The sequence below is a fragment of the Podarcis liolepis genome (assembly GCF_965112155.1).
Source record: "Podarcis liolepis genome assembly, chromosome: 1".
Taxonomy (NCBI): Eukaryota; Metazoa; Chordata; class Lepidosauria; order Squamata; family Lacertidae; genus Podarcis; species Podarcis liolepis.
The window spans coordinates 78,876,209-78,903,246 of NC_139554.1; the positions used below are offsets into that span (position 1 = coordinate 78,876,209).

Consider the following 27,038-nt stretch of genomic DNA (forward strand, 5'->3'; position numbering starts at 1 on the left):
TCATAAATGTGACAGATTAAACCTAACAAGCAAATGATGCCTATTTGCATTCCACTAGTGTTAAGACTTAACCACTGCATATATTAAAAGGCCTGGGGAACATAGCTCAAGGTCACTTGACAGCCAAGCCCATTTTTCATCCGGGATACCACCACCCCCTCACATAATTTGGTAAGGGACTATGCACATGCCTAAAGGCACCCTTTGTTATTAGTTTTTCTGCTCTGGTGCTTAACCCTGGCTCAGAGCCAACATGGAATAAAGCTCAGAGTGTCAAGACTAAGGCTGTGGATTCAAATCTGTGCTCAGGCATGAAGTCGGCTGGGTGATCTAGGGCCAATTACTGTCTCTCAGAGAGGAGTTGTGAAGATCAGCTCATGGGAGGGAAGATGGGAATTAAATGTTGCAAAGTAAGTGCTTTAATCAGAATCAGGACCAAGCCCTGGACGCTGAGCAAATCACACCCACCCACCCGGGCTTGTATTTTGATCACCAGTAGGAAAAGAACATTTAACTCCTAATCCTCACTTCACACTGCAATTAACAAAGGAGACACATCATACTGAGGGAAGATTTCAGATACAAATTAGAAGATTTTTTTTCCCCTTGGCCTGCCTCTGAGAATGTAAATTTACAAAGTGAACCACCACCTCCTTCTCCTCACCCGCTTCTGTCTCCCATTCTGAGGGTGCGTGGGAGGTTTGCTAAATAAATGATCAACCATGCAGCACAAAGTCAAAGAGGCAGACACTTTGGTATTTGAAAGGAAATACTGTAAACAATGTCCATTCATAAGAGAATCTTCCTTCCTTCCCAACCACCCACCTACCCCTTCCCCCATTTTCTCCCACCCCCCACTGATGAACTTATCAATGCTGAGCTGCTCATTGCATCAGCTTCCACCTCACTGAAGCAAGAACTGCAATTTCAGTCAAAAATCTACAGGGGGGAAAGACATTTTCTGCAGCTATTTTCTACAGTAGGGCCACCAGCGTGACAAGAATGCATGCTAGAAACAGCGACCCCTTTTGTACTGCCATGCTCCAAGCCTTGTGATTTGGAAGCAATCATGGACAAAATCTTCTTCTAATCGACACCAGCCTTCCCAAGTTCACCTCCCTCCAGGTGTTCTTGGACTATGGCCCCTCATCAGACCCAGCCAGCATGGCCAACCGTCAAAGATGATGGGGACTGCAGTTCAAAAAAATTGGAGGGCACCACGTTCAGGAAGTCTGGTCTACAAATATGTGGCCACTGCTCCACTAGTGCAAGATATGGAACCTACAACACTTTCCTCCCTTCCAGGGGCTGTTCTGAGGGTTCACTTGACCCGCCACCAGAACTAATTTGGGAGTGGGCAGGGAGAAGAGAGGGGAAAGGCCCTGTTGCACTAGTGGAAGTCATTGCATGGGCTTCCACAAGTAGAACTAGTTAGCAGAACCCTGCCCTCAGGCTATTGTGACCACTCTCTACCATCCTGTTCCTTGGAAGTCCCTGCATTTCATCCTTATGTACTGCAAAATAAAAATATTCCATGCTGCTCTTAAATATGCTGCCCAAACTCTCTTTGATAACTAATAAAGATATGGGTGTGCTGTCTTCTTCTCCTACTTCTTGGGCCACCCTACTTTCCATGCTCTACTTTCACCCTACATTTAGTGCACAATCATGAATGTCAGAAGCAGGAAAAAGGTGTCATGATTCGATGAAGAACCTTCAAAGCTTCCTAGATGAAGCATGTGCCCATCCATGCAAAACAGGTGCTCACCTACAGCCTCTTCAAACCTTGGGAATGGCAAAGCAGTCACCAATTTCCTGTCTTTGCCTTCAATTCTTCTCAGATGCCCTTGTTCCTGCACACTCATGACATTTTGCCCTCCCTGGTGCTTTTTCTCATTCTTAAGAACACCCGAAGGACCAGGATTTTCACATCAGGTTGCCCTCATTCTCCATCCTTTCTAGATCTTATTTGATTCTTCACCTTGCTCGGTAGTACATTACTAGTCACCTTTCTGGGCAAACCTGCTGCTTGGGAAAGCCTTGCAACACATTTGTAGAGCCAGCCATTGCCACAGAGAAGCTAGCTACTGTTAGCTTTTAGAAGCAGAGTCACTTCACTTATGGGTGTTTCAGTTATCAATATTGCCATCATATTTGTATTAAAAAGCACAAATTCTGCCGCAGGCTTAAAACCTAACCAATTCTCCTCCCACCTGCTAAAAAACAAGAAACAAAATCCCACAGATAAAGAAACAAAACACCTTTACAACATGCAAACTCCCCCCCCCCCCCAGTCAATCAGGAATAGAGAAAGGTTTCAAGCAAAAGAGTGTGCAGAGTTCTGATGATATCAGCTCAGGATAAGTTTTCATGGCTTTCCACATGCTAAAACAGAGGGAGAGGTACAGACAGCCTGGTAAAATGAGTTCCAGGGAAAGGGGACAGCAAGAGAGAAGGGAAGGAAGGAGGCAGGGGGGGGGGAATTAATCCAATCCATAGACTGATGGGCACAACTAAGACGACAAGAATACAAGTAATGAAGAAGAGAAGGATAAGGCAGAAGAACAAAGAGCCCTTTGAACAAAAAGAAGTAAAAGCGGATCTGGCAAGCAAACAGGAGTCCTGGAGGGTGTGTAACAATGTGGAAACGGGAAGAAAATGGAGTATTGAAAAAGCCAACCAGGCAGAAGAACTGAGATCAAATGAGGACTGGCTGAGGTGGTCCAGAAAGAATAAATGAGTGGTACAGTGACACTGCAGTAGAACTCAATATCCACAAAATGTCTTTTAAATAGAGAGAGCGAGCAGTATTTGAAAAGTGAAAATGGCCCATTGAAAAAGAAACTTTGGGTTGGGGAAGGTGGATTATTCCAACTGGATTACAGAGAAGCAAAGAAGTTGCATTATACCCCTGGACCAAGCTGGAGAAGAAAAAAATAAGTTTGAACCACTTATGAAATCAGATTTCCGGCTTATTGTCATTTGCTGTTAACGAGCTCACGCACATTGCCCAATCATTCCTCCCCTGGTGTAACTGGTAAAAAGGAGCTGCAACTAAGGCTGGTTTCCCATTCTATTAAACCAGGGGTTAGTGGCTTGTTGTTCCTCAGCAAGCCAGAAACAAGCCATGACTTTGGTTGTTGGCTTGTGCTCATGGCTCATCAGGGAGCAAGAAGCCACAAACCCTGGTTGGGATTGTAATGGGAAGCCAAGCTTCACTGTGGCTTCCAGGTCTGTTTATCCTACTTGAACCAACCAAGGACCAAATTGGGAGTGATCAGACATCACTGCTTGTTCATAATAAATCACAGCAAGCCAGGAAGGAAGTGGGCGTCACGCATGAATGCAGCCTGTGTGTCTTCTGTGGAAGAAAGGACATGGCTAGGCAGGACACTTTACCAGCCAAGAGTTCTGATATGGCAGGCATGCTCAACAACTTTGACCTGAAGCCCCCAAAAGGGGGTAGATCACTGCCAGTTTTTAACTCTGTGAGTAGATCGCAGTCTCTTGGAAGTTTGCCACCCCTGTGAAATGGCATATGAGTGATCCCTTCGAAGGCTGAAAATCATTAGAAAATCTTTCTACTTGCACAGCCTGGTGTAAGAGGCTCTTGTTTTAAAATCACTGCAGACAAAGTACTGACAGTTCCCACTGAAATCTCTATGGGTTTTAGTGACTGGTGTATGTCGCACTGAAACATTTTTTTCTGTTATACCTTCCTGGGTCTGTGGAGCATGATGCAGCAGCACCAGAAAATGGCATTCTCAACTCCCTGTCTGGGCCTAGCACTGTCACTCCCCGCAGTTACATCAGATTTCCCTGGCTGGCTTCTAATTTTCTTAGCTAATTAGGCAAATGGAAGAGCTTTTCATCAGCTGTGTTGTCCTTATATCACTTCACTGCCGAGTCTGCCCTGGTCAGCAGCAAATAGATGAACAAGCTCAGCAACATGAAAAGGCAAGAGACAGGTTTCCATGTGCGGGATAAGATAATATAACCTATATCCTCCTAATTACCATGTTGCATGGGGGTCTGCAGCTTGACTTTAAAGAAACTGAACCTGTTTGTTGACTGAAATAGGGGGAGCGCAATAAGGAATGTTCCACCCAGTTCCACCAGTCACAACAAAGGACACTTTGTCAGTATCTCATCATACATGCTAGTTTTCTTATTGGATATCTCAAGATGTTGCATCTTTGCAAAAGTGTTAATAATGCAATTGTCAAGAAGATCCTGATTTATATAAGGCTGGTACACTGCTTATCATGGAATATTTCACTGATCATGGCTAGGATTCCAGAGGAGCCTAAGGGTACAATCCAGATCTATATAACGTTAAGAGTGAACCTACTGTAGAAGCATCCCCACCATGTTTTGGACAGACATGTGGTCTTCTCTCCTGGGGAAAACCCTTCTTGTTGCATCTTTGCACAACCAGTGACATCACTTATTTATTTGTTCCTGCCCAAAAGGCTTTTTCAACATTTCAAAGAAATAATTCCACTTGTTTGCTTTAAAAGAAGGGGCAAATGTACAATTAATTGAAAATGGGGCTTTAAAATTAAAAAGTAGCTAGGCCACCTATATGAAGCATTAGGGTGAGGAACAAAACAGGAGGCAATTATGTGAGAAAAACCTGCAGCAGCTCTTGATTTGTATGCTATTCTATGATTGCCTGTAGGCTCAAGGCATCCCTAGTTTGATCCTCTGAGAAGAACAAGGATGATTGGCTGCATGCATGTACAGGACTAGACAGACATTCATCCATTCAACTTGTCTTGTCCTTAACGTCATCAAGTCCTCAGTGCCTGATATTTTCTAAGGATCCCAACGCTCAGAGACATTGACAACTATCACAATGAATGTGCAGAATCTGCCATTTGCAGACTCTTGTGAAGTTAAGCACAGCCACCATGTTGCCCACAAGGGAACAGTGAAACTGAGAGGTTTATGACAGCCCTGTATTTAAGCACTCACCTGGTACTCATTGGAGACAATGAATGGTATACAGATGAGTGAGCAGAATGGGGGGGGGGCGGCGAGGAAGATAGGGGACAAAGTGTGCCTACCATAGGAACGGAGAAGGCCATTGAAAGAGGGTTGGAACTCTCTATCCCTCCTCTGCTAGCCCCAGATGACTAGAAAACAGTTCTGCAGGCTGGTAACTTCAGTTCACAGATTTACAAGGCTGGCTTATGCCAAGAATTCAAGAATGCAAGATAAATGAATGTACTGTACTGGTGCCGCCTGATAAAGGGAAACCAGTCTTCAGGCTTGTAAACAGCCACATACCTGGTCTCCTGTGGCAAGCACGAATCTCCTCCAGGAAACCAAGCAGGAAAGCTTGACAAAACGTGGTCCTTTTCTCTAAAATTACATGTGGGCAGACAGGCGTTTGTGGGCTTGTTTCAAGTTTGCCAGTCTCCTGCCTCTTGATAGTACTTCTTCACACGCTTCTGACATTTGCTGGCTGAGTGAGGGCAGACTGTCTGCCACTCTGTCTGGGAACAGCTCCTGACCACTTTGGCATTCTCTCTCCCACCTAATTTTTGCTTGGACGCTGTGTGATCGAGAAATTGTCTTCCTGCTGTTTCCCAGGCCCCTTTCTGCCAAGGAGCACCTCCCTAATGAAGCCTTTGGGGCTTGAGCTGCTCTGCCTGATACGCTGCTGAGTTTCTTCCATCCTCCTCCCTCTAGCATCTCTGGCTGCCTGGCACAAGCCCCTCTGGTGCTTGGAAAAGACAGAATTAGCCCAGAGAACACAGCAAGCGAGGCAAGCATTAAATTTTCATCGTTTCTCAGTAGTAGGGCAGGTTGAGGAGGGAGGATGTTTGCTGTGTGTGCCCAGCTTAGCTGTCACAAGGCACCAGGGCAGGAAGAGCAAGCTCACTCTCGGCTCCCCAAAATGAGCCAGAAGCTTTTCAAAGGGCAAGAACAAAATAACTAAACAGGTTTTGCTGCTCATGGGAAAAACAACTACTCATCTGAGAGCAAATTCTATTGAAAATCAATGGCACTTGCTTCAAAGTAAATATGTTTAGAGCTGGGTCACTAGCTACAGACTCGTATAACTGCATGTCTGCACCATCCATCTGCAACGAGACAGTGCAGTGCTATAAACATGCCCAGAATCCCTCACAAATTAGCCCCTGGAAGATGACACAATAAATTAATAATCCCTTCAGTTCTGGTAGGGGATGAGAAGACTTGTTTTTCTTAACATAAGAAAAAGCTTGCCTGGCAGGTTACCCTTGCAGACTTTCCCTCTTCTACACAACTATAAAAGGAAGAGAAGCCTCCTTTTCTACCACCCTAATCAGAAATGGCAGCCTCCAAATGGAACCAACATACAGTGGTACCTCGGGTTAAGTACTTAATTAGTTCTGGAGGTCCGTTCTTAACCTGAAACTGTTCTTAACCTGAAGCACCACTTTAGCTAATGGGGGCCTCCTGCTGCCGCCGCAGCACGATTTCTGTTCTCATCTTAAAGCAAAGTTCGTAACTTGAGGTACTTATTTCTGGGTTAGCAGAGTCTGTAACCTGAAGCATCTGTAACCCAAAGTACCACTGTATTACACGAGAACTGTAAAACTTTCCTTTTTGGGCTGACATTCAACAGCCATAGCTAAGCAGGTGGGAGGCAATTTTCATCTGCAGGGGATACCTTTATTTTTTAAAAAATGAATCATTGGTGTCCTCTGCCCTGAGCCCTTGAGAAGGAGAAGGCTAGAAATAAAAACAAATTGAGAAGCCAAGGCCAAGTTCCCAGTCCAGATTGAGCCCCAGGACTCAGTCTGTCACAAAGTGAAGCAGGAAAATGCCCTAACAGCTCCAAATAGTTTGCTCAAGAAGACCCTAACTTCAAAGGGTAGTGTGTCCACCAAGCCTCCACAATGCCCCACTTGGTTGAGTGTATACTAAGATCACAATCACCACTTCCTTCTTCATTCATTGAGGTATATGCATGGTTTTCAAAGATGTATCAAGTAACCACACTACCCTTGTGGGCAGCATGATCTAGAATCAATCTAAATTGAAAACAGCAGGCTGAAAACAAGTATGAATGATTCAGAGTTGAGAAAAACTACACATTTTGTGTTACAAATGGATTAGTGTACATACAGCCTACCTTCTCTCATCTATCTTTGTAGGCTTCTGGAACCTGAAAATGCCAATTCATTCCTACGAAATGTCCCTTTTCACACCTATCACTTTATGTGAATATTTTTAAAATAAATGCTCTTCAATCATACTTTTGATGTTCTCAATGGTAACGTCTTCTGGTCTTGTTTTATTCCCTCTTTCGTTCTAATACACATCCCCCCTTCTCCAATTCCTAATAAATTAAGCACCCTTCTTCTCTATAACATTGTTTTGTTTCCTCCATTAGGGCACTTTATACTCAAGGAACTCTCTCAGCAGCATCTTAATGTTGGAGCTTTTTGGCAGAGTCTCAAGCAGCCCTGGGCAGTTAATTACCTGAATAATGTAACATAACTTCTGTGAAGAAGGCACTCTCAAGCAGGCAACTGGAAACTGGCACGTAGCTAGTACAACTTGGTGTTTCCCAAACAGTTGTTAGGAAATCACCACCACCTTCAACACACAGATTAAATCACCTGACAGCATGCTTGTGAGCGCTCCTCTTCTACAGCCTACGAAGGTGCAAAATTTGGCTCAGACGCTTAATACCAAACATACAAAGCTGCCTTGCACAGGCTCAGACCATTTTCCATCTAGGTCAGCATTGTCTAGCCTAGTAGGCACTCACTGGGATTTTAGATAGGCATGTTTCTCAGCCCTACCTGGAGAAGTCAGGCATTGAACTCAGCTTCTGCACACAAATCACATGTGTGTTCTACCACTGAGCTGTCTCCCATGTACACTGCTGCTTCAGTGACTAGGACTCCAGAGAAATGGGCAATAGGATTTTTATCCCCGGTATACAAGCGTCTCCTTGCAGTAAAGCCTGCATATGCGGATGAGTAGAGAATCCTCAGCTACGAATGACACAAACAAAGGGGCAAAAAGAAAAAGGAAGGATGAGGGTATAAAAGCAAAGAGACAGCTTTAGCACAGACTACTTATGAGCTCAATTCATAGCCAGCCCAGCAGCAGTGTTTATAGTTTGTCTGCCAAGTCTGTGCTCTGGGGATATAACTCATTTTCACTCATTTTTAAAGGCCATTTGAGATGAATGTTTGCAAACATATGAAGCGCAGCGAGAGTTCAGAGGTTTCACAATCAACAAACAGGATACGGTCTCCTTGCATTTTAAATATCTTCAGGCTGGTTCATGTTTCCGTTCTTGCATGGGGGATGCTTCCAAGTGGTTAAAGGTCTTCTGTTGCAGAAGCAATGTTTGTATGCGAGAACCATGTGGGGTGCATAGGTGCCGTGGCTGTTTTCCATGCCAAGCCCATGCTGCCCCATCCTGGGAGCCTCCTGACCTCTTGGGTTCCTGTACAGGTATCACTGGTGTTTCATGGGACCTGGCCATGCAAAAGAAGCTCCCATAGCAACTCACAAGGATTTGTCCTGTAATCAACAATGCCTCACTCAAATAGTTAAGCTCTCTGCATCCTTTTCTAATAGCTTTGGGGCAGAGACAGTATTTCAGCATCTTAAAAAAAGAAGCTGGAGAGTTGCGGAAGAGGGAACTGAAGTCCCCTCATTTTTCAACAGTGAAGTTAATAACTAAACTATATATCACTTTGCTCCTAGCAACAATCTGTTGCATGGCAGTGTGTACAAATGTCGGAAAACTGATAGCTCCTTCATCTGAATTTTCACTGCTGGACAAATGCAGTCCAGAACAGGCTTTCTACAAATTAGCTTTTACAGTGGTACCTCCAGTTACGAACTTAATTTGTTGTGGAGGTCCATTCTTAACTGGAAACCGTACTTAACATGAGGCTCGCTTTCACTAATGGGGCCTCCCACTGCTGCCATGCGACTTCCGCTTGCCTCCCAGGGCAAAGTTCGCAACCAGGAGCATCTACTTCTGGGTTAACGGAGCTCGTTACCCAAAGTGTTCGTAAGGAGGATGGTATGTAACCTGAGGTTCCACTGTATTCAAGTTTCACATACGCAGCTTTATATGTCTTATATACAAAGTATACAAATACTGAAAATGGATTTGCACAGAACCTTTGCATCCAACATTACACAAAAATGGTGGGCTAGCAGACACTTGTTCTCAGCCTGATTTATCTGCAGGGCTGCTGTAAGCCTAAAATGCCGCTCTGGACATGTTATGAGTAGGACAGGTTACAGTTGTAGTAAACAAGTGAACTTTTAAAATACTCTTGCAGCATTCTGAACGAAGCCTGGGTTATAGTTGGCTTAACATTGTTCTAATCTTGTTCGCTTTCCATCTCTGTTCCTTGGAGTGGAGGAGAAGTCTCTCCACCTGGCTAAACACACTGCTTAGATTTCTTAGGGATTCTAGGTAAATCCAGTTGCTTCTGCCACATACATATTAGAAAGCTTCTGACATGATTAAAGCATGAAGTGGATGCATTAGCAAAAGGTTTCTTAGCCTAGTGGAAGACCCCAGCGGAGTGCTGGCTTCAGCAGCACATTTACTAAAATTGGAACGATACAGGAAACGCCCCACCTGAACCATGTTGTGACACGCTAGGCAGGAAAAGGAGATTTAAGGTGATGAAAAGAAGATTCATTTTTAGAACAGCAGAGGCGTGGGCACAATATTCATCTCATCCCCCCTTTTTATATAAATTTCACTTTGCAGGTAAGGAAAAAGTTATGATTTATTAAAATGTTTATTTCATCACATATTTTCATTTAAAGTAAAATACCCAAGCTGGCTGACAACATAATTTTAAAAAGAGAGAGAGAGAAATTAGAAGAAACTAAAAATGCTTTCCCCACCTACGCAGGGATCGGAACATAGATCTGTGGATTAAGTCTTATAATCAACAAACAAATAATATACACAAAGGCATGTAGTATATATACAAGGTGGTTCAAGGTCTGTCTTCTTTCCTTTAACATTTTACAACTGCTCAGACCAGCTAATACCTCCGCAATGGCTGCACAGGTTTTTTGTTTTTTTAAATGTTTTGAAATGCTCTCAGGAAGCGATTGTACATCATAAAGTGCAGTTACTTTCTGGCGAATTGTAAAGAGAAAAATGTGCCTTCCACTATCTTCCTACAGGCAGGCACGTTCTCTCCCTTGCCCCCCTTACAATGTCATTGTTAGGCTCCCAAAGGGATTGAATCTTGATAGATTAATAAACAAGATGCACTAACTTTATTATTATAACTAATACCTTGGGGTTACAAGACCAACATTACACATCAATCCTGGCATGCATATAGTTCAGGAATTTAAAACCTCTAGTATTCAAGAAACTGGGATGTGTGTAAATAAAACACATTTCTGCTTGATATGTGATACAGAGTTGGGATTGACTGTTTTGCCTGTAGATTAATGACAGCATTTCTCAGCTGCGGTGATAACACAAATGTGTTGTAAGTCACACAACTTTTGTCTTCTCTGAAATCTCTGATAGGTTTCCCAAGATGTCACATAATCTGTAGGCTGCCAAAGAAACAGGCTGCATTGCAGCAGGGGAGCTGGACGTGCTACCAAAGGCATGCAAGATGACGGAAACAATGTGGCGTGGTATTAGGAGTGCTAGGTCCCAGTGAAATGCCATGGCATGCATCTATTCAATGTAACTGGATTAAATTCCACTCTAAGGTTGAATAATTCTTCAGAGCCTACAATCTTCTAGGTGAAAGGCAAGTATAATGTCATTATTCATGTCTTTAGCATGCTCTTCAAACCTTATTGTGATTTGTCATTTGTTGCGTATTGACACAATGAAAGAAGCCACTGTGCCAACCTTGCACTTTGAGGGTGAAGCTCCCATTAGGCCCTGTGCGCTCTGTTACCTGAGAGCTCATTGATGGAAGTGGTTCAGCTGAAGCCTGGTTATGAAAAATAACATGCTAAACTAGGGATAGGGAACCTGTGGACACCAAAGATGTTGTAGGGACTCCAAATCCCATCAATCCCAGTCAATATGGCCAATGTTCATGGATGACTGGAGCTATAGCCCAGCAACGTCTGAGGGACCACATGTTTCCCATCCCTGAACCAAACCTTCTGCCATTAAAAAGTACAACTTGGAGAGTAACTGTTTAAAGAGACGATGAGGTTAGGCAAGGTGTTGGAGGAACAGAGAGGGGAAAGCTGTAGCTCACTGGCAGAGCATCTGCCTTGCATGAAGATCCCAGGGTCAATTCCTGACATCTCTAGGTAGGGCTGGAAGAGACTTGTGGCTGAAAGCATGGAGAGCTGCTGCCAGCCAATGCAGACAATACTGAGGCAGATGGGTGAATTGGTCTGACTCTGCACAAGGGAGCTTCCTGAAAGCAAACTGCTCATAAGGAACCATGACCATGAGAAGTTTCGGTTTCAACATAAACGTAAGACCCCAAATTTGAAAGGGGCTATTCTGCTCCACCATTCTAAGATTTCATCTAGAATACTGCATTCACTTCAAGGTGCCAACATTAAAGAAGATGCTAAGAAACTGGAGAGATTAATGGGAATGGTATGGGGTAGATAAAATGTCTCAAAAGGTAGTTCAGATGAAGAAAAAGTATGTAAGGGACTGGGTGTGTTTTGCTCATGGGAAATGATTTTAAAAGTAGTATAGCAGGTTTTTATTACACCTGCAGAACGCAGATGAAGAAGTGTAAACAAGTCACGGGAAAGTAGCTGAAGAAAAACCTAGCAAAATGTCTCCAAATCACTACCCATTACGAGAAGGAAGATGCATTGCAAGGGCTTCCTCCCACCAGGTTGCCCAAACACCTTCCTCCATTATCTTCCTCATATTTTCAACTTTCTGACTGTACCTCTCCCACACACACCAGTAAAAGGGCTCAGGAAAAGAAGGTGGACAGAGACTCAAAGATGGGCAGACTTTCATAACTGAGTGCATTGCACTGCATTCAAGAGAAAGGCAACATGCAGCCACTAGCCTCCTATGTGCCACTGCAGCTTGTGCATTTATTAAAATCCAGGCAATCTCAACCTTCGTTTTCACAAATGTACCCTTCTGGACAGCATGCCTGCACAGGTATATTTTGAGTATGTGATGGAAAACACTCTGGTGGCACTTGTAATGCTGAACAAATATCCCACTCTTGGCAGGAGTGCAAGAGATGAAATGTGGGCAACGCTGATTGACACAGGTGTAACATGACACTGAAAAGATGCTTGCTAGCTACTGTGTGGGGGAGTGATTTAAAACAGAAGAGTTTGGCTCAGCCAGGAAATGATTGAGTAGGTTAAGGGTCAGGCATGCCTTGGCTTAGGTGCAAAGCAGAAAAGAATACTGTCCGTGGGTTCTTTGCTTCCCATCACTGCTTTACATGCGCTGTCTTAAATCAATGCAGGAGAGAATGTGATGCTATCACTACTAAGCATCTCTTCTTGTGGCTTTTAGCAACAGTGGGGAAGGACTGATCTCTGCGCAAATTTGTATAGTCATTAGATGAAAGATGATCTACCAATGTTACTTATTTCCTTAAAAGACTGGAGAGCATTAAAAGGGCGGGGGGAACTAATGTGTCTTTATTATTTGTCACAGGACACTGAGGAGACAATAAGGTCCGTGAATTATAGATAAGAGGTGATAAATAATAAATATCACTAAAGCATAAATATAGAGAGAATGGTCTTTATTTGATGAGATTTTCTTTTAACCAAAGCTAGTGCCAAGGTATTTGTCAGACAATATTTTGTACTCTTAGAAAATCCAATTGGGTAGTGAGCAGCTTGTCTCTCTATTTTTGTTTCTCTCTCTCTCTCTCTCTCTCTCTCTCTCTCTCTCTCTCTCTCACACACACACACACACACACACACACACACACTACTACTGAATAGACAAATCCCAAGAGGAACTGTATGTATGTATCAGAGGAAGTTATTGCAAGGAACCCGAAGCTTTGCTTCCCAATAGTGATATGTAAGGGTTTTGCCAAATTTTGCTGACACTTTGCCGATTTCCACCCGGACACTGCTTGCGGCTGCAGTATTCTATATATGTCCAGGAAATTCCAGATGTATGGCAACCCTATGATATGTTTGGGAGAAACAAGCCACGAGTGCCAATTTGAATACCGTGGTTAATGGCCAGTGTTATAGCCAAATGCTGTCAAATATTCAACATGCATGTTTACTTGGAAGTAAATGCTACTGTGGGTGAGGGTGGGTGGGGGTTATTTCCTAGTACACTTATTCAGGATTGCAGCCTGGAAATAGCCATTTTAATCCAACTAGAAAAGTTGCTTTCTATCACTTGCTCACTGATTGAGAGGCAAACCAGTTTGTTGCCACAGCCAAAGAAATAGCAATATGTATTAAGGCTCATGGCCTTGACTTTGCAAAATGGCTTTGCAGATAGAAGCAAGTTGCCTCCTGCGGCCCTGGTAGGACGAGAAGCAGGGGAAACAATCCTTTCAAAAACAATCACACACACATTTTCCAAGCCTAGTAACTGTCCTTATGTTTTCCACATCCAAGCTCCCAACTGCTCTCCTTTTTTGCCAAGCTCATATCAGCTTGTCCAGAAATGCCATTTATACAAATTGCTCTGCCTGTAATTCTCCAGTCTACTTGCAGTTGAAGTTAACTGCTGATTTCATCCGGGAGACAAAGCAGTAGTAAAAGAACAGAGCAGACTGTGGTCAGCACCAATACGAGTCTTTCTTCCCTCAGTGAGCTACAACATCATGGAGCTTACAGTTATTGAAGGCCGCGTGGAAGCAACGGTTTGTAGGGAAATGGGACGTTTTCCAGATTTGCCACGGTGACCTAACTATTAGCAAATAAATTCTACAAAGCCACACATACAAAAGCTGTGTGAATGCCATGGTAAGCAGTCTATAAACCACCAAGGCCCCAGATCAGTCATTCGTTTTGCCAGAGAGGCCATTGTGAAAAGGGAGTAAGAGATGTTGGGCCAAAGCCACAAGTGGCCTACTGACTAGGCTTCTTGCCACATATGTTGTCCCTTCCACATGCCTCTTTTTACCTCTGAGCTGGCAACTTGTGGGATGCTTCTGTCACATCTATCTGATTTGGCCCAATGGCCTCCAACTGCTCAGCCTCTTCAGATTAGCACTTTTTGGCTGCTTGTGTGTGTAAAAGTCTGTGTTGCAAGCAGCCTACCCACAGGAGCAATTTAATGTCTCATGGAACTCTTGCTGGAAACTAATCTGCAGACCTGTAGCTAAAATAATTACCATATGATTTTCATGAAGAAGAATGTGATGCCAACCCACAGCAATTATGCTGAACTTCTGCCACAACATTCCACAACCATTCTCTTAAGCAAGACTGCCGGGGGTGGAGAAGGTGGAATTGAATCAGTCCTTGAGTGGAAATTATATTGAAGCATCTGTTTCGAAAACATGGTCGATGTAGGGTTGCCAAATTACCTGAGTGGAAAGACGGCCTGGTCTCCTCTTGCTCCTTTAATTGCAACCTCAAATGCAAGAATTAACAGAAGAATCTTCTCATATGATGGCATCAGCATATCATCAAATGGCTGGTTCAGAAGGTGACAATTCTACTGGTGATTATTTAGGAGTTTCTTTGCCTTTCTTTAAGCATTGGTCTTCCAAGAGGAGCAGTACCATCTCACAAACATAAGGTAAAAAGAATGAAAAAGTGGGTTCCCAAATGCAGGTTTGGGCTTAAGTTGGACCCCAAGCCTAAGAGAATGCAGTTAGCGGTGCTGCTAGCATTACATTGTCACCTAGTGACTGCAATGTAGACGAAGAGCAAGGTGAAAAAGCACTGACATTGTCTGCTAAATGAATCTGTACCCCAAGAGAAGAAAGACAACTATATTGGTTGTTTTTGTACAAGTTCTTCAAGGCCCTCAGCCTAGATGAACCTGCAAAATCAATATATGTGGTTGCCTTCCTGCTCTGGAAATCTTATTCACAACAGGAGCCTTTCCTGAAGGATTAACAGTTTTAGGGTATAAGCCTTGTGATACAGTCAAAGTTTCCTCTGTGGAGGTTGTATGGAATACCATCTGTCAATTTTCTAACTTTTACAGTAGCAATTAAATCTATTCTGTAAGACGAATAAGACATCAGAGATGGAGGCTTTAAGAAAACTTTGTTTTCAAATGGCAGGAATTCACATCTGAGAGTTGAGAATTAGATTAGACTAATTCACAGGAAACAAAACAGGTGCTGGCAAGCTACTGAATCCTGAGTTGCTGAATCCATCTTTGTAAAAAAAGAGACTTCAAAGTCCTCAATATTATGCTATGTGAAGTAATTTAAGTAAAGACAATTTAAATCACCAAGAAAAGAAAGCACCTTGAATTAAGTAATTGATTTAACTGTTATTAATGCCTTAAACAAAACCGCTTACTAATTGCTCAACATAATCCTGCCTAATTTTCAAAAGAAATTCAAGGCAGCTAACAAATTCAAACATCACTCAGTACTGTATTAAAATACATCTCAGCACCCATTCCTAGCCCAAACCATAAGACCAGAACTAAACTACAACAATAATTTCCAAGGCAGGCATCAAAACTAAAATATCAGAAACAAATCAGTCCTCCTCCTAAGCATGCTATCCCTCCACACTTTCTACAATCTATCATCTCTTGATAAATTTCCTGCTGCTTCAGTTGTTCATCTTCAGCAAATCCATTGACATGATGCATATTGTTTCTTCCAGATCTCTCTCGTGATAAGGTAGACTCAAGTCCATGAAAGCTTATGTCATAATAAATGTGTTAGTTGTTTTTGCTGAAACAGACTCAGAGGGCCCCCTTCTAGAAATTGTTATAACAATTTAGCTTCACCATAAGTACCGCTTTTACATAGTGTTTGAATGTAACTGTAAGCAACAGGGTGGATAAATATGTGGCCACACAGTGTGATGTATTCTGCCTAGGAAATGGGTGAGGGGAACATTGACTAAATAGGCCTCAAGTCACTGCCAGTTTCAGAGTTCAGCGACCCTGTGATCACACTGCTCCTGACAACCGATTCCTATTCAGCAAGATGCTGTGTGAAGAGGACTTGCATTATCCCTCTCTTGAACTATGGGAAATCTCTGGAGTCTTGAAAAGGGGGAATCAGTGGTGCAGTGTTGCTTTCCTTCCCTTAACTCATAAATAGCTAGGGAAGATGTGTCCCTTTTTGGCAAAAGCTACCAGAACACCCAGTCAACCTACATCCACAAGATACTTTCATAAACCATGGGTTTAATTATATAATTACTGCTGCTTCATTCAGCAATAGCTGCGCATAGACCCTAGAAATGCAGGTTGTCTCATTGCCATCAAAGCAGGCAAAGGTGTGACACATGACTCTATGGGTCATCAGAGATTGCAACATCAAGGCAGCTAAATTCATCTCAAATCAGGTAATTTCTAACGAAGATTAAACCTGGAGGGCTGAAATAGCTAGACAGCTGATCCTATTGGCTTTAAATATTTATTTTCATTTATAAAACATTATGTCTCTGATTAAAGAAAAAATAAAGCAAATGTACAATTTAAAAAATCCATACATTCTGACAATAGCTCTCTTAAAGACAGATAACACATAACTCTAGCAAATCCAATTCTATAGAGCTCAAACAGTCTACACCAGTAAAGGCGCAATCAAATCAGGACAGTCCCTTGGGAGGCCATTTATTCCAAAGCCCAAACATTCCACATAAAATGGTGTGGAAAGGTGTTGGTTTACTCTGCTTAAAGAATTGTCTAAAAACCTGTATCTGAGAAACCAATCCGATGGAGTGGATGAGCACTTAATTACAGCAAGCATTCTTTCACCCCTATTCTAAGGAAGTCAACACTTATGTGATCTATTGAACTGAAGCACAGGAAGAACAAGGTGGTTTGATACTCACAGCATGCCATAATCATGCTCATGGCCAGTTAATTCATTACACAGTTCCTAGAATGCAGATGTGGATCACACACAACACATTTTTGCATGATTGAGAAACTTCAGACCAACTCAACATTCCCTCAGGAATCTGAAATCAACTATAAATGAAGATCAAAAAAGTGCCTAGATCTCACCACTTGAACAACTAAGCTAACAACAATACAGCATAAAAACTCCAAAAAGAAACACATGTTCATTTGATTGGAAGACATGGTGAAAAATATCCTGAGCATTTGCTATTATGTAATGCACCACTGTATACAAGTAAAAATGGTGGAGAAACTTACCCTTGAAATGCCAACTATTTGCTCATCCGGAAGCAAACTGATGCGCACAAAGCATGATTCAAAGTTGACATCTTCCTTCTCCATGAGATCTTTGCCCTGTAGCAGTGTAACATGCAAGGTGTTGGAGTTCACATTGTATTCCATATTGACTTCCACCTGTCCCACTGTGAACTCATGGCCAAAGTTATTTCCAATTGAGGAGATGGAACAGAGAGAATCGGTGGATATGGACTTTTTCAGTGGCCCGTAGGGAGCCAACTCAAGGTCTTTGTTCATCAGCTCCAAAGTGCCCAACTCATTAATGTTTTCAAAGGTGTCATCCATTTTCAGGCTGGGCTTGCGAACAGGAGAGGTCCTTTCTCCTGCCTTTCGGTAGTTGCTCGCAGCTCTCTACAGACAGTAAGCAGAACAGAAAGCTAGTCAGAGCTCAAGATTAACTTTAAATTATTTACTACTGTAAAACATCAACCTTTTGCAAGCCCCAGAGTTTAATTTCCCCACATGACCTTGAACTCTGAACTCAAGTGGGAGCTCTTAATCAAATCTGAACTCAAGTGGGAGCTCTTAATCAAATCTGCTATTATGATGGCGCACGGGGGGGTGGTGGTGGATGATTGTGGTAACTGATGGATTTCTCAATGCCCTTTACCTTTTGCTTGATCTGAGAATATGTGGTCCCATATTTTTGTTCTAGGTATCTGTAGTCGTAGTTTGGAAATGGAGATGGTGCAGGATAGCTGCCCGACCTCCACAGCTTCCACAGGTTTACTCCAGCTATTGCCAGCAGAACAAGTGCTCCAGTAATATAGATACCTATTTCCCATCCAGGTGGACTTCTTATGACTGGAAAAAGAGAGAGAGTTATCATGGCACATTGAAATCTTACAGAAACATTATAGGAATATTAAGTAAGTGGCCTTCTGTGTGGTATCTTCTGTGATACCACCATCAACCCCACACCAACAGTATACAACATTTCACACAAAACTTCACCACAATGGCTTGACACAACGGAACACATCTTTCTTTTCAAATCTAAACTATAGTCTCTCTGTACAGCGAACTATCTAAGAAAATATGTGATTGCTTAACATAACAGGATTTTTTGTTTACAGCCATTGAAGTAACTTCCCAAATTTAGGAAAATTACAACACTTTGTTTTTATCATCACTCTGTAACTTTCTGTTCATAAGAAAAATCTTTCATTAAATGATTTCACATTATTCAGTTCTTGTTCAATATTTTTGCTGGCTGATCTGTGAATACTACCCATTACTAGTTTATAAAGAAGCATTTTCTTTCTTTCAGCTTTTCAAAATTGATCTATTTTTCCTCTTACCAGTGAGAATAAAAATGTGTTTATTTCTTCATGATTTCGGAAAACATTTTCCCCCTACATTTTGACTTTTAGCTTTCAAATATTCTGTTTCTATATGTATCCAAGCAGTCTCCTCACCAGACTTGGACTGCAATAATCTTTTCAATGTAGATAGATGGCCCACTGTTCAACCATGCTATGAATTTCATACTGGCACAGAAAATTGCTCCCACCTGATTATGATAAATGGGAACAGCTTTCAAGCAAACACACATTCTACAGTTTGCAGTGATCTACAAGAAGTGGCAATAAGATACACACTTGAACCAACTTAATGCACAACTTCTTCACATACCAAGTATTGTTGTGTTTCTAGAAAGACAGGTATTCACACAACTGCTTCCAAGAGACCTAAAGCCCCATATACTTTCACTAGCTACTTCCTAACAGAGAAATTAATTTGAAAAACCTCTAGTAACCAGCTGAGACAATAATATATGGTTCTTTGCTTGGAAACAGATGAATCAATGGTCAGGCGTTAATACTGAGCAACAACACGTCTACATTCCCTAGCCTGGTGCCTTCCAAATTTTAACTACAACACCCATCATCCTTGACTATGCTGGTTGGGGCTGTTGTAGTCCAAAACATCTGGAGGACATTAGACTGGGGTAGGCCACCAATTATTCTCCTCAAGCATCTTCTTTCCACAGACCTTAACTAGAGAACTTACTCTGTGTGCACCTGGTAGTATTGAGCTTCTCATAAATCTCTCACCATCTCACCTAGCTTGGCCCTTAGAATAAGTTCGTATGTTAGAAAGCTACTGGATTGAAGGTAAGGGCTTCATCAAATGATACATGTGAGATGCAGCCCTCAGTATTTGTCTGGATATCCTCCTGTCTCTGGGGCTGTAAGAGTTTTCTGGATGTTCTGTCCAGAAAATTTCTAAATGGAAGGCACATCACATTATTATTGTTTGAGCAGGGAGACTTTTACCAAGACTGACATCTCCAAACAAAACCCTAGCAGAGTTTGTTCAGCATTCAAGATACTCACCACTGAGTTGGTGCTCAGCAACGTTATTATCCATGGTGACTATCCTGAGTAAGGGCAGTTACCTAGAAGAATACACAAACAGTGAGGAAATCAAGACAATGCTGTATAGAGTACCTCAAGACCAGATTTATTCTATAACTAATTAATGAAAAGCTAATACAAACCCTTTCTTCTGTTTCCACAATGATTGGCACAACGATTGGGAAGGGATCCTGCTGTTTTTAGTCATTTTTTGTTCTTTAGTTTGCCCTCTTGCATTTATTTTAGTTTTACTGGATTGTATTGGGTGCTTTAATTACTTTTATTGTATGCAGTCTAAAAACTTTGGTGTACAGCATCTAATACATGTATGTAGTATTATGACTACTGATACTACTAATAGCAGAAATGACATTACACACTTTGCTACACATATAAAATATTCCTTTGCATTCTGTCATGGGAAGCCCAATCCTCTTAGGCTGCTTTGGCTACAGAGGTGCTACAACTGCTGCAGCATCCTGTGTCTCTGTGAAGTGGAGCAGCGCCTTTCTCTGCTCCTGTATTACTGGGCCAATGGGCTTGTTGGCCCAATGCTCCAATGGCTCTAACAGCAGCAGGCCTGCCCATATCACTGAAGAGGTCCCTTAGCCCTGTAGTCCCTGGAACTAGACCATGCTGGTGTAGGAGAGTTGATGTCTACTGCTAGGCCAGCGTCAGGCCAAAAGGGTTTCACTGCTTGAGGTCCGGGACCAAGAGTCCCAAAACCTAAATTTCAATGCCATTGCATAATAAAGCAAAGGATCCAGTCATCATGGTTTTAAGAGTACATTTATATGGCAGCTTCCCCTCCACTCTGTGTTTTCATATTTCTGCATAAGCTTTGCATTTCATTCTGTTTCACCCAAGAATCTTCAGATCAAATTAGTCACACTTCAGTCCCGTTTAAATAAACAGAACTTTGCACACTCATTGGCTAATTTTATGGGACAGAAATGTCACTAACTTAGTCTGGATCTAAACCACTGTAGTATAGCTGCCACCTAATTTCTAAACAAAGGCACTGTGCCTTTAATCGTTGTGTGATAGGTAGCTCAATAAATGCTACTTTCCCCAACATGAAAAGGATGAAATGGGGGGTTTAAAATAATAATTATATGTCATGCAGTTGTTATATGCATATGGAAAGCAAAAAGCTGAGAACCCTATTGGTTAATTTTCTTTTTGGTTAATCTGCATCTTGAAATAAATAATAATAATAATAAAATATAATAATAATAATAATAATAATAATAATAATAATAATAATAATAATAATTTTATTATTTATTCCCCGCCCATTTGGGTGGGTTTCCCCAGCCACTCTGGGAGGCTTACAGCATATTTAAAAACAAAATAAAAACATCAAGCATTAAAAACCTCCTGATACAGGGCTGCCTTCAGATGTCTTCTAAAATTTGTGTAATTCTCTATCTCCTTGAAATCTGAGGGGAGGGCATTCCACAGGGAGGGCGCTACTACTGAGAAGGCCTTCTGCCTGATTCCCTGTAACTTCGCTTCTTGCAGTGAGGAAACCAGCAGAAGACCCTTGGAGGAGGAGTTTGGTGTCTTGGCTGGACGATGGGGATGGAGAAATCCTCTGTTTAGGCCTGCTGCAATATATCACCATTGTGGCACAGTTGTTCCCAAGAGCTTCTCTTCCCCAAAGGCTTCCTTTACACAGTTAGCCTCATGTTAACCAGCTCCATGCAGCTCAGGCTGATGGTAACCAAATCGTGAAATATATTAGCATGAGTAGAATTTTATCTAAAATATGGGGATAACAATACAGTCTCTTTCTGCTGTGCTGTTGTAAGCAAAATTAGCAGCCAACAACCTAATAAGAAGAGGAAAAACCACCGTGTATGTTGTTTTAGTTTATTGTTTTTGATACGGATACCAGGTTACTTTGGTGGATGAAGCAGGGACATGGTTTTGATCACCCACCCAGGTTTTCTTTTTTTGGGGAGGGGGAGGGGGGACTAGCTGCCACAAGCAGCCAATAACACCAAGGCAGCATCCATCTGGCTGAGTTCCCAATGGCATATGAATTAGGCCTTGGAGTTTGCATTGTAAACTCTTCCAATAACCAGCAGGGTCCCAATGGTCTGCAAGAGAAAACAAGTTTACAGTCTCAGCCAGTGTGCTCAGTGTACACTTATGCAAGAAGAGATTCTTCTCTGTCTTTTGGCACTGCATGAGTCACCAGTGCATGGTGTTTTGTGGAAATGCGTTATTAAAACCTGCTTCTCAAGTACATCACCCCGGATTAGAGGTCACTGATTGCTGGAACCTTGCAAAATTACTACACTACAACCTGCCAGTGGAGGAGGTCTGATTTATCTTTCATTCCTGAAGGCTCTTTCTTTGCTTGCTGGGGAGGAATTACTGCATTGTTCCATTCCGTGTCCAGCTGATGAATGGCTCTGTAAGGGTTTGCTTGAGAATTTCCTGCTTACCCTTTATCCATCTGAGCAGGGAGTGACCCCATGTTTTTCATCGAGAACCTCCATCACGATTTTTCATTACAACTCCTAGTGGGTAAGCTGAATATTCAGGTATATGAGGAGCAAGTTGCCCTACAAAGTCTCCCCTAACTCAGCATCTCATGGTCTTTTGAAAAAGACCCCACAATGCAGAAAAGGTGGGTTCATGTTTAGTTGTATTTGAGAATCCCCAGATACCGATGAATACCTTAATTTTAAAGCCTATGTCATGGAGTGACTGGATGCACAGGATTGGTGGGAGGCGCCAGCTGGGGAGCCCCCAAAGGAAGACTGCTCAGAGCCAGGGGATTGGTGGTGGGACGACAGTGAGTGGTCGGAGGGACAGAGTGAGAAAGAACAGATTGGAAGGAGGAAGGGTAATACGCAGGGGAGGTAAGAGTGTTTAGTGAGCAGGAAGAGTCTGTTTCAGACTCTGAGGCACAAGAGGGGGCTGGAGAGGTGTGGGGCCAGGAGACAAGAGAAGCAGGATGATGAAAGCTGGGTAGTCTCCCTCTCCTGAAGGCATGACTGTTGTGTGTCACATGCCTGTTTACACTCCAGCACAGCTTGATGGGAACTTCCATTTGTGTATAACTTTTGCTTATGTGCTGTTCGCTTGGACACAAAAGAGAGAAGACATGTTTTCCTTTTGTCCTGATGTATGCTGAATAAACTGCTTGTAAATATGCTCACAATTGCCCCAATTCCTTGGCTACATCCCAACACCCAGCTCTCCTCCCCCTTGGTCTCCTTGGGCATGCAGGGAAATTAAGCAGGTTGAACAGAAATCAGTTTTGTGCAGGCACAGTTTGAGACTGCTTGGGAAAGATCCAGCAGAGAAGTAGCCTTAGTGTGCACTAGGAAGGCGGGGACCTTTAGTCCTCACACCTGCCTCATCAGGGCAAGACCTGCAGAGAAAGGTTGCTGGGACCACTAGGCTGCAGTGCTTCTGTTTCACTTACATTCTGCATGGGCCATATTATCTCTTCCAGGCTCTTCACGCTTCCTCAAGAGCAGACAGTATTATTATACTATATTATATTACTATACTTTCTGGCTTAGAGCACAGTGCTCTGGCAACTTCCTCTCTCTTCTTGCCTGCCTGCTGCACTCCAGTGGTAAAAGGGCACTGTGGAATATGAAGCCCCTGGTATGGGAGGAGGGAGTCCCACAAGGACAATCTGGCTCAAGGGGTACTGTGAGAGGGGTCTCAGTTCAGGGGTCCCTGGCTTCATGTCAGGCCTTGTGTATGGGGGTCCAGCACTTCCATGGCTTGCACCATTAGGCCTCTTGATCTGGCTGGCTCCTCTGTCTTTGGGTCAGAGTCCTGGTGGTTGTTTGAGATTTGGAAGGCTATTGGAAAAGTTTACAACATTGTCTACCGTCTGTCTGTAGCTCTCTGCTTTTTGTTACTTATGGTTTTACTGAATTGCTGTGTGCCCAGTGATATCTTGGGAAGAATCAGGCTTGGATGCCATCCATCACAGTAGATTCTGAGGACGTACTTAAGGAAAAATATATTCCAAAGTTTTCATCATATTAACTTTACTATTGCCTGCAATTTGTACATCAGCTTTATTTGATGCATTCCATTCACAGATGGAACTCATTTACATTATATTGGACTATTTATTATTTCCGTCACATACCGTTTTCATGGATTGTTTATTATTTCTGTTATAGACAAGCTTCATGTTGGTTGTTTAAATTTGTTGAGGCTTAGTTTTGTGATGTGTTGTATTTTCATTAATGCATGGGTCTTTTATGGCTTATTGGCTGCAACTCATATCATATTGTATTATATAATATAATATCACAGGTTTGAGCCCACTGTTGTATTTTTGTTTTATCACCTATTTATCATATTTGTCGCTGATTGGTCTGTGATTTGGTCATTTTGCTTGAGGTTTGGATCATGATATCAAGTTGTAGAACTAAGAAAATTGACAGCAGCTTGAATAAAGGATACTTCATGTACAAAACCTGTACCAAAAGGAAAAAGGCATAATGGTTTAACACAGAACAGTGGGGTTATAATAAGGAAAGAAGGAAGTGAAGATACATTGGGGCAGTTTATGTTAGTCCTCACCCAATTTTTTTTTAAAGTAATCAAACTCAAAATGTACATGTGCTTACAACTCAAAAAGCATTGGGCCACATTTAGAAACCATAATCACCTACATTTTTTGCCACAAAACTTTTCATCCTCAGAGTTGTCATAATTCAAATTAATGTATTTTTCTGTGTATAAGACTTAAGTTTTCTCCTAAAAAATAATGTCAAAAATTAGGGGGCGTCTTATACACGGATACATCTCCCCCCTTTTCTTAAATCTGAGTCCCCCAAAATAGGGGGCATCTTATACATGGGGGCGTCTTATAGACGGAAAAATATGGTACATTACATTGATTCTGCTACAGAATAATATAGAAGTACTGTACTAGTCAAATGGATTACAATGGGCTATCAAGCAAAAGCCAGATTAAGCACACAACAGCAACCTTCACAACACAGCGAGAAAGCAGGTACTTCTCCTTTCACACAATTAAGGAGGGAGGGTGTATTCTGTTTTAAAGACTCCCTGGCTGCTTAGGTTGCACATTTTTAGGACAGTAACTACGTTTTTCTTAATGGAGCAAGCAGCAATGTACTGTGGGAAAATGGGATGGATTTTTTAAAAACCCTCCTCCATTCTTTCAGTCCCAATCTGACTTGGGTTCCTGCCCACAGCTCTACTCCCTTAATTAAGGGACAAAATATATGATCAATGTATCTCTGTCCCATCTATTTTGGCCCATAGCAATGTGGTCTTATAGCTCATTCAATGGAGCCTTTGGCTTCTGCAGGACTTCTGCCATGCTAACATCTTATCACCAGCACATTTGCCTGTCAACTGGATACAACCTATTGGGGAACAGGATACTCTAATTTGCACTGGTGATATAAGCCTATGTTTTCTAAGTTTCAAACATGTTTAGACTTTGTTTTTATGCTCCTAGCTTTAATAAGCAATAATTAGAACCTTTGAAATAAAAAATACAAATAAATACCAGCATTTTTATTATTTCAGAGTTCTCCTTCTATAGTTCTGGCAGATCAGCTCTCTGGCCCCTCCCCACCCCCAATTAGGATTTTTAGTTCAGTTTAGCCATTTCTCCCTTCCCTGCCTTGTTCAAATTCAACAACAATCTTACTAACAGCCTTGCTGTTCAGTTTGTACTTGCTATTTCCCCATCACTCGCCTCATTTTCTGTGTACAGATGATCCTCTGTTGGATAATATATGGACAAATAATTTAATATGGAGCTGGCCTTATTGAGAGGTCACTGCAAAATAAATAGATGATGCCAGAGCTGAGGAAAGGACTCCTCCAACTGTTTATTATCACTACGGCTCAGAGCCTACAGAAACAGTCTCCCAAGGTACATGGGCATTGTATTGCTATGTTTAGCCAGAAATTCATTTCCATGCAATAAATAACAATAAAAAATTGGCGCCCCATGAAATTTGCAAAAAGAGCTGCGCTGATCCCGGGACTGCAGGCAGCTCTGTGCCGCCATCCGGAATGGGCGGGACTTCGCGCCCCGCTCCCGATGGCCGCGCAGAGCAGCGCTGATCCCAGGACTGCAGGCAGCTCTGCGCGGCCACGGGGAGCGGGACGGAGCTTCGCCCCCGGCTCCTGGTGGCCGCGCAGAGCTGCGCTGATCCCAGGACAGCAGGCAGCTCTGCGCCGCCATCCGGTGCGGGGCGGGACTTAGCGCCCCGCTCCGGATGGCGGCGCAGAGCTGCGTTGGTCCCAGGACTGAAGGCAGCTTTGCGCGGCCACCGGGAGCAGGGCGGAGCTTCGCCCCCGGCTCCCAGTGGCCGCGCAGAGCTGCGCTGGTCCCAGGACTGCAGGCAGCTCTGCGCGGCCACCGGGAGCGGGGCGGAGTTTCGCCCCGGCTCCCGGTGGCGGCGCAGAGCTGCGCTGGTCCCAGGACGGCAGGCAGCTCTGCGCGGCCACCGGGAGTGGGGCGGAGCTTCGGCCCCGTCTCCCGGTGGCCGGGCAGAGCTGCGCTGATCCCGGGACGGCAGGCAGCTCTGCGCCGCCATCCGGAGCGGGGTGGGACTTAGCGCCCCGCTCCCGGTGGCCGCGCAGAGCTGCGCTGATCCCGGGACTGCAGGCAGCTCTGCGGAACCCTCGGAGCCGGTCTCCCGAGGGTTGCGCAGAACTTCCTGAAGCCTGGAGAGCAAGAGGGGTCGGTGCGCACCGACCCCTCTCGCTCTCCAGGCTTCAGCGAAACCTGCATTTGCCCCATAGGACGCACACACATTTCCCCTTCATTTTTGGAGGGGAAAAAGTGCGTCCTTTAGGGCGAAAAATACGGTAAGTCTTATTGAATTCATTGGCGCTTACTTTCAGGTAAGTGGCGTTAGGATTGCAACCAATTGTGTCTGAAGTGAGGTGAAGTGACATGGAAGTTGCGTCTCTGCTCTTTGATCTGTGGTAATGCATTCACACATGCAAGGCAAGTAAGCCATAAAGTGATAAACATACATCTGCACTGATTTGAAACCTTAAAAAAAAAAAAACCTACCCAGGAAGTGGGACATTCTTAATAAAGGCAAAACCTGAAGGTAAGAGACATAATCCTAAAAAAAACTACAGAAAAAGTCAAGTAGCAAAGATTCTGAGAGTCCAAGGCACTGGGTGATATCTTCCATTGAAAGCCTTTGTCGCTCTCAGCAGCAGGGAAAACTACTCACCTGCCATGAGCTTTACCATTCACAATTTTAGAGAGTGCTCTTGGTGAGCCCAACTAGCTGAAAAGCTCACTTTGTGTAATCTCAGCACCCTGCACAAATCTAACTGTACGGGAGTCCATAATCTTCAGAGATGAGGGCTTTCAA

At 43.1% G+C, this 27,038-nt stretch overlaps 1 protein-coding gene across 2 annotated transcripts in view; it reads right to left on the reverse strand.

Moving 5' to 3' along the window:
• The window catches only part of SYT12 (synaptotagmin 12), a 53,330-nt gene that overhangs the window by 11,549 nt on the left and 14,743 nt on the right, over nt 1–27,038 (reverse strand). For both annotated transcript variants that reach the window (XM_083480919.1, XM_083480920.1), the window contains exons 3-5: nt 19,645–19,706; nt 17,916–18,109; nt 17,267–17,656 (exon numbers count right to left, since the gene is read on the reverse strand). In XM_083480919.1, the coding sequence (XP_083337045.1) occupies nt 17,267–17,656; nt 17,916–18,109; nt 19,645–19,678 (618 nt within the window). In that variant the 5' untranslated portion in view covers nt 19,679–19,706. The remainder of the gene's footprint in view (nt 1–17,266; nt 17,657–17,915; nt 18,110–19,644; nt 19,707–27,038) is intronic.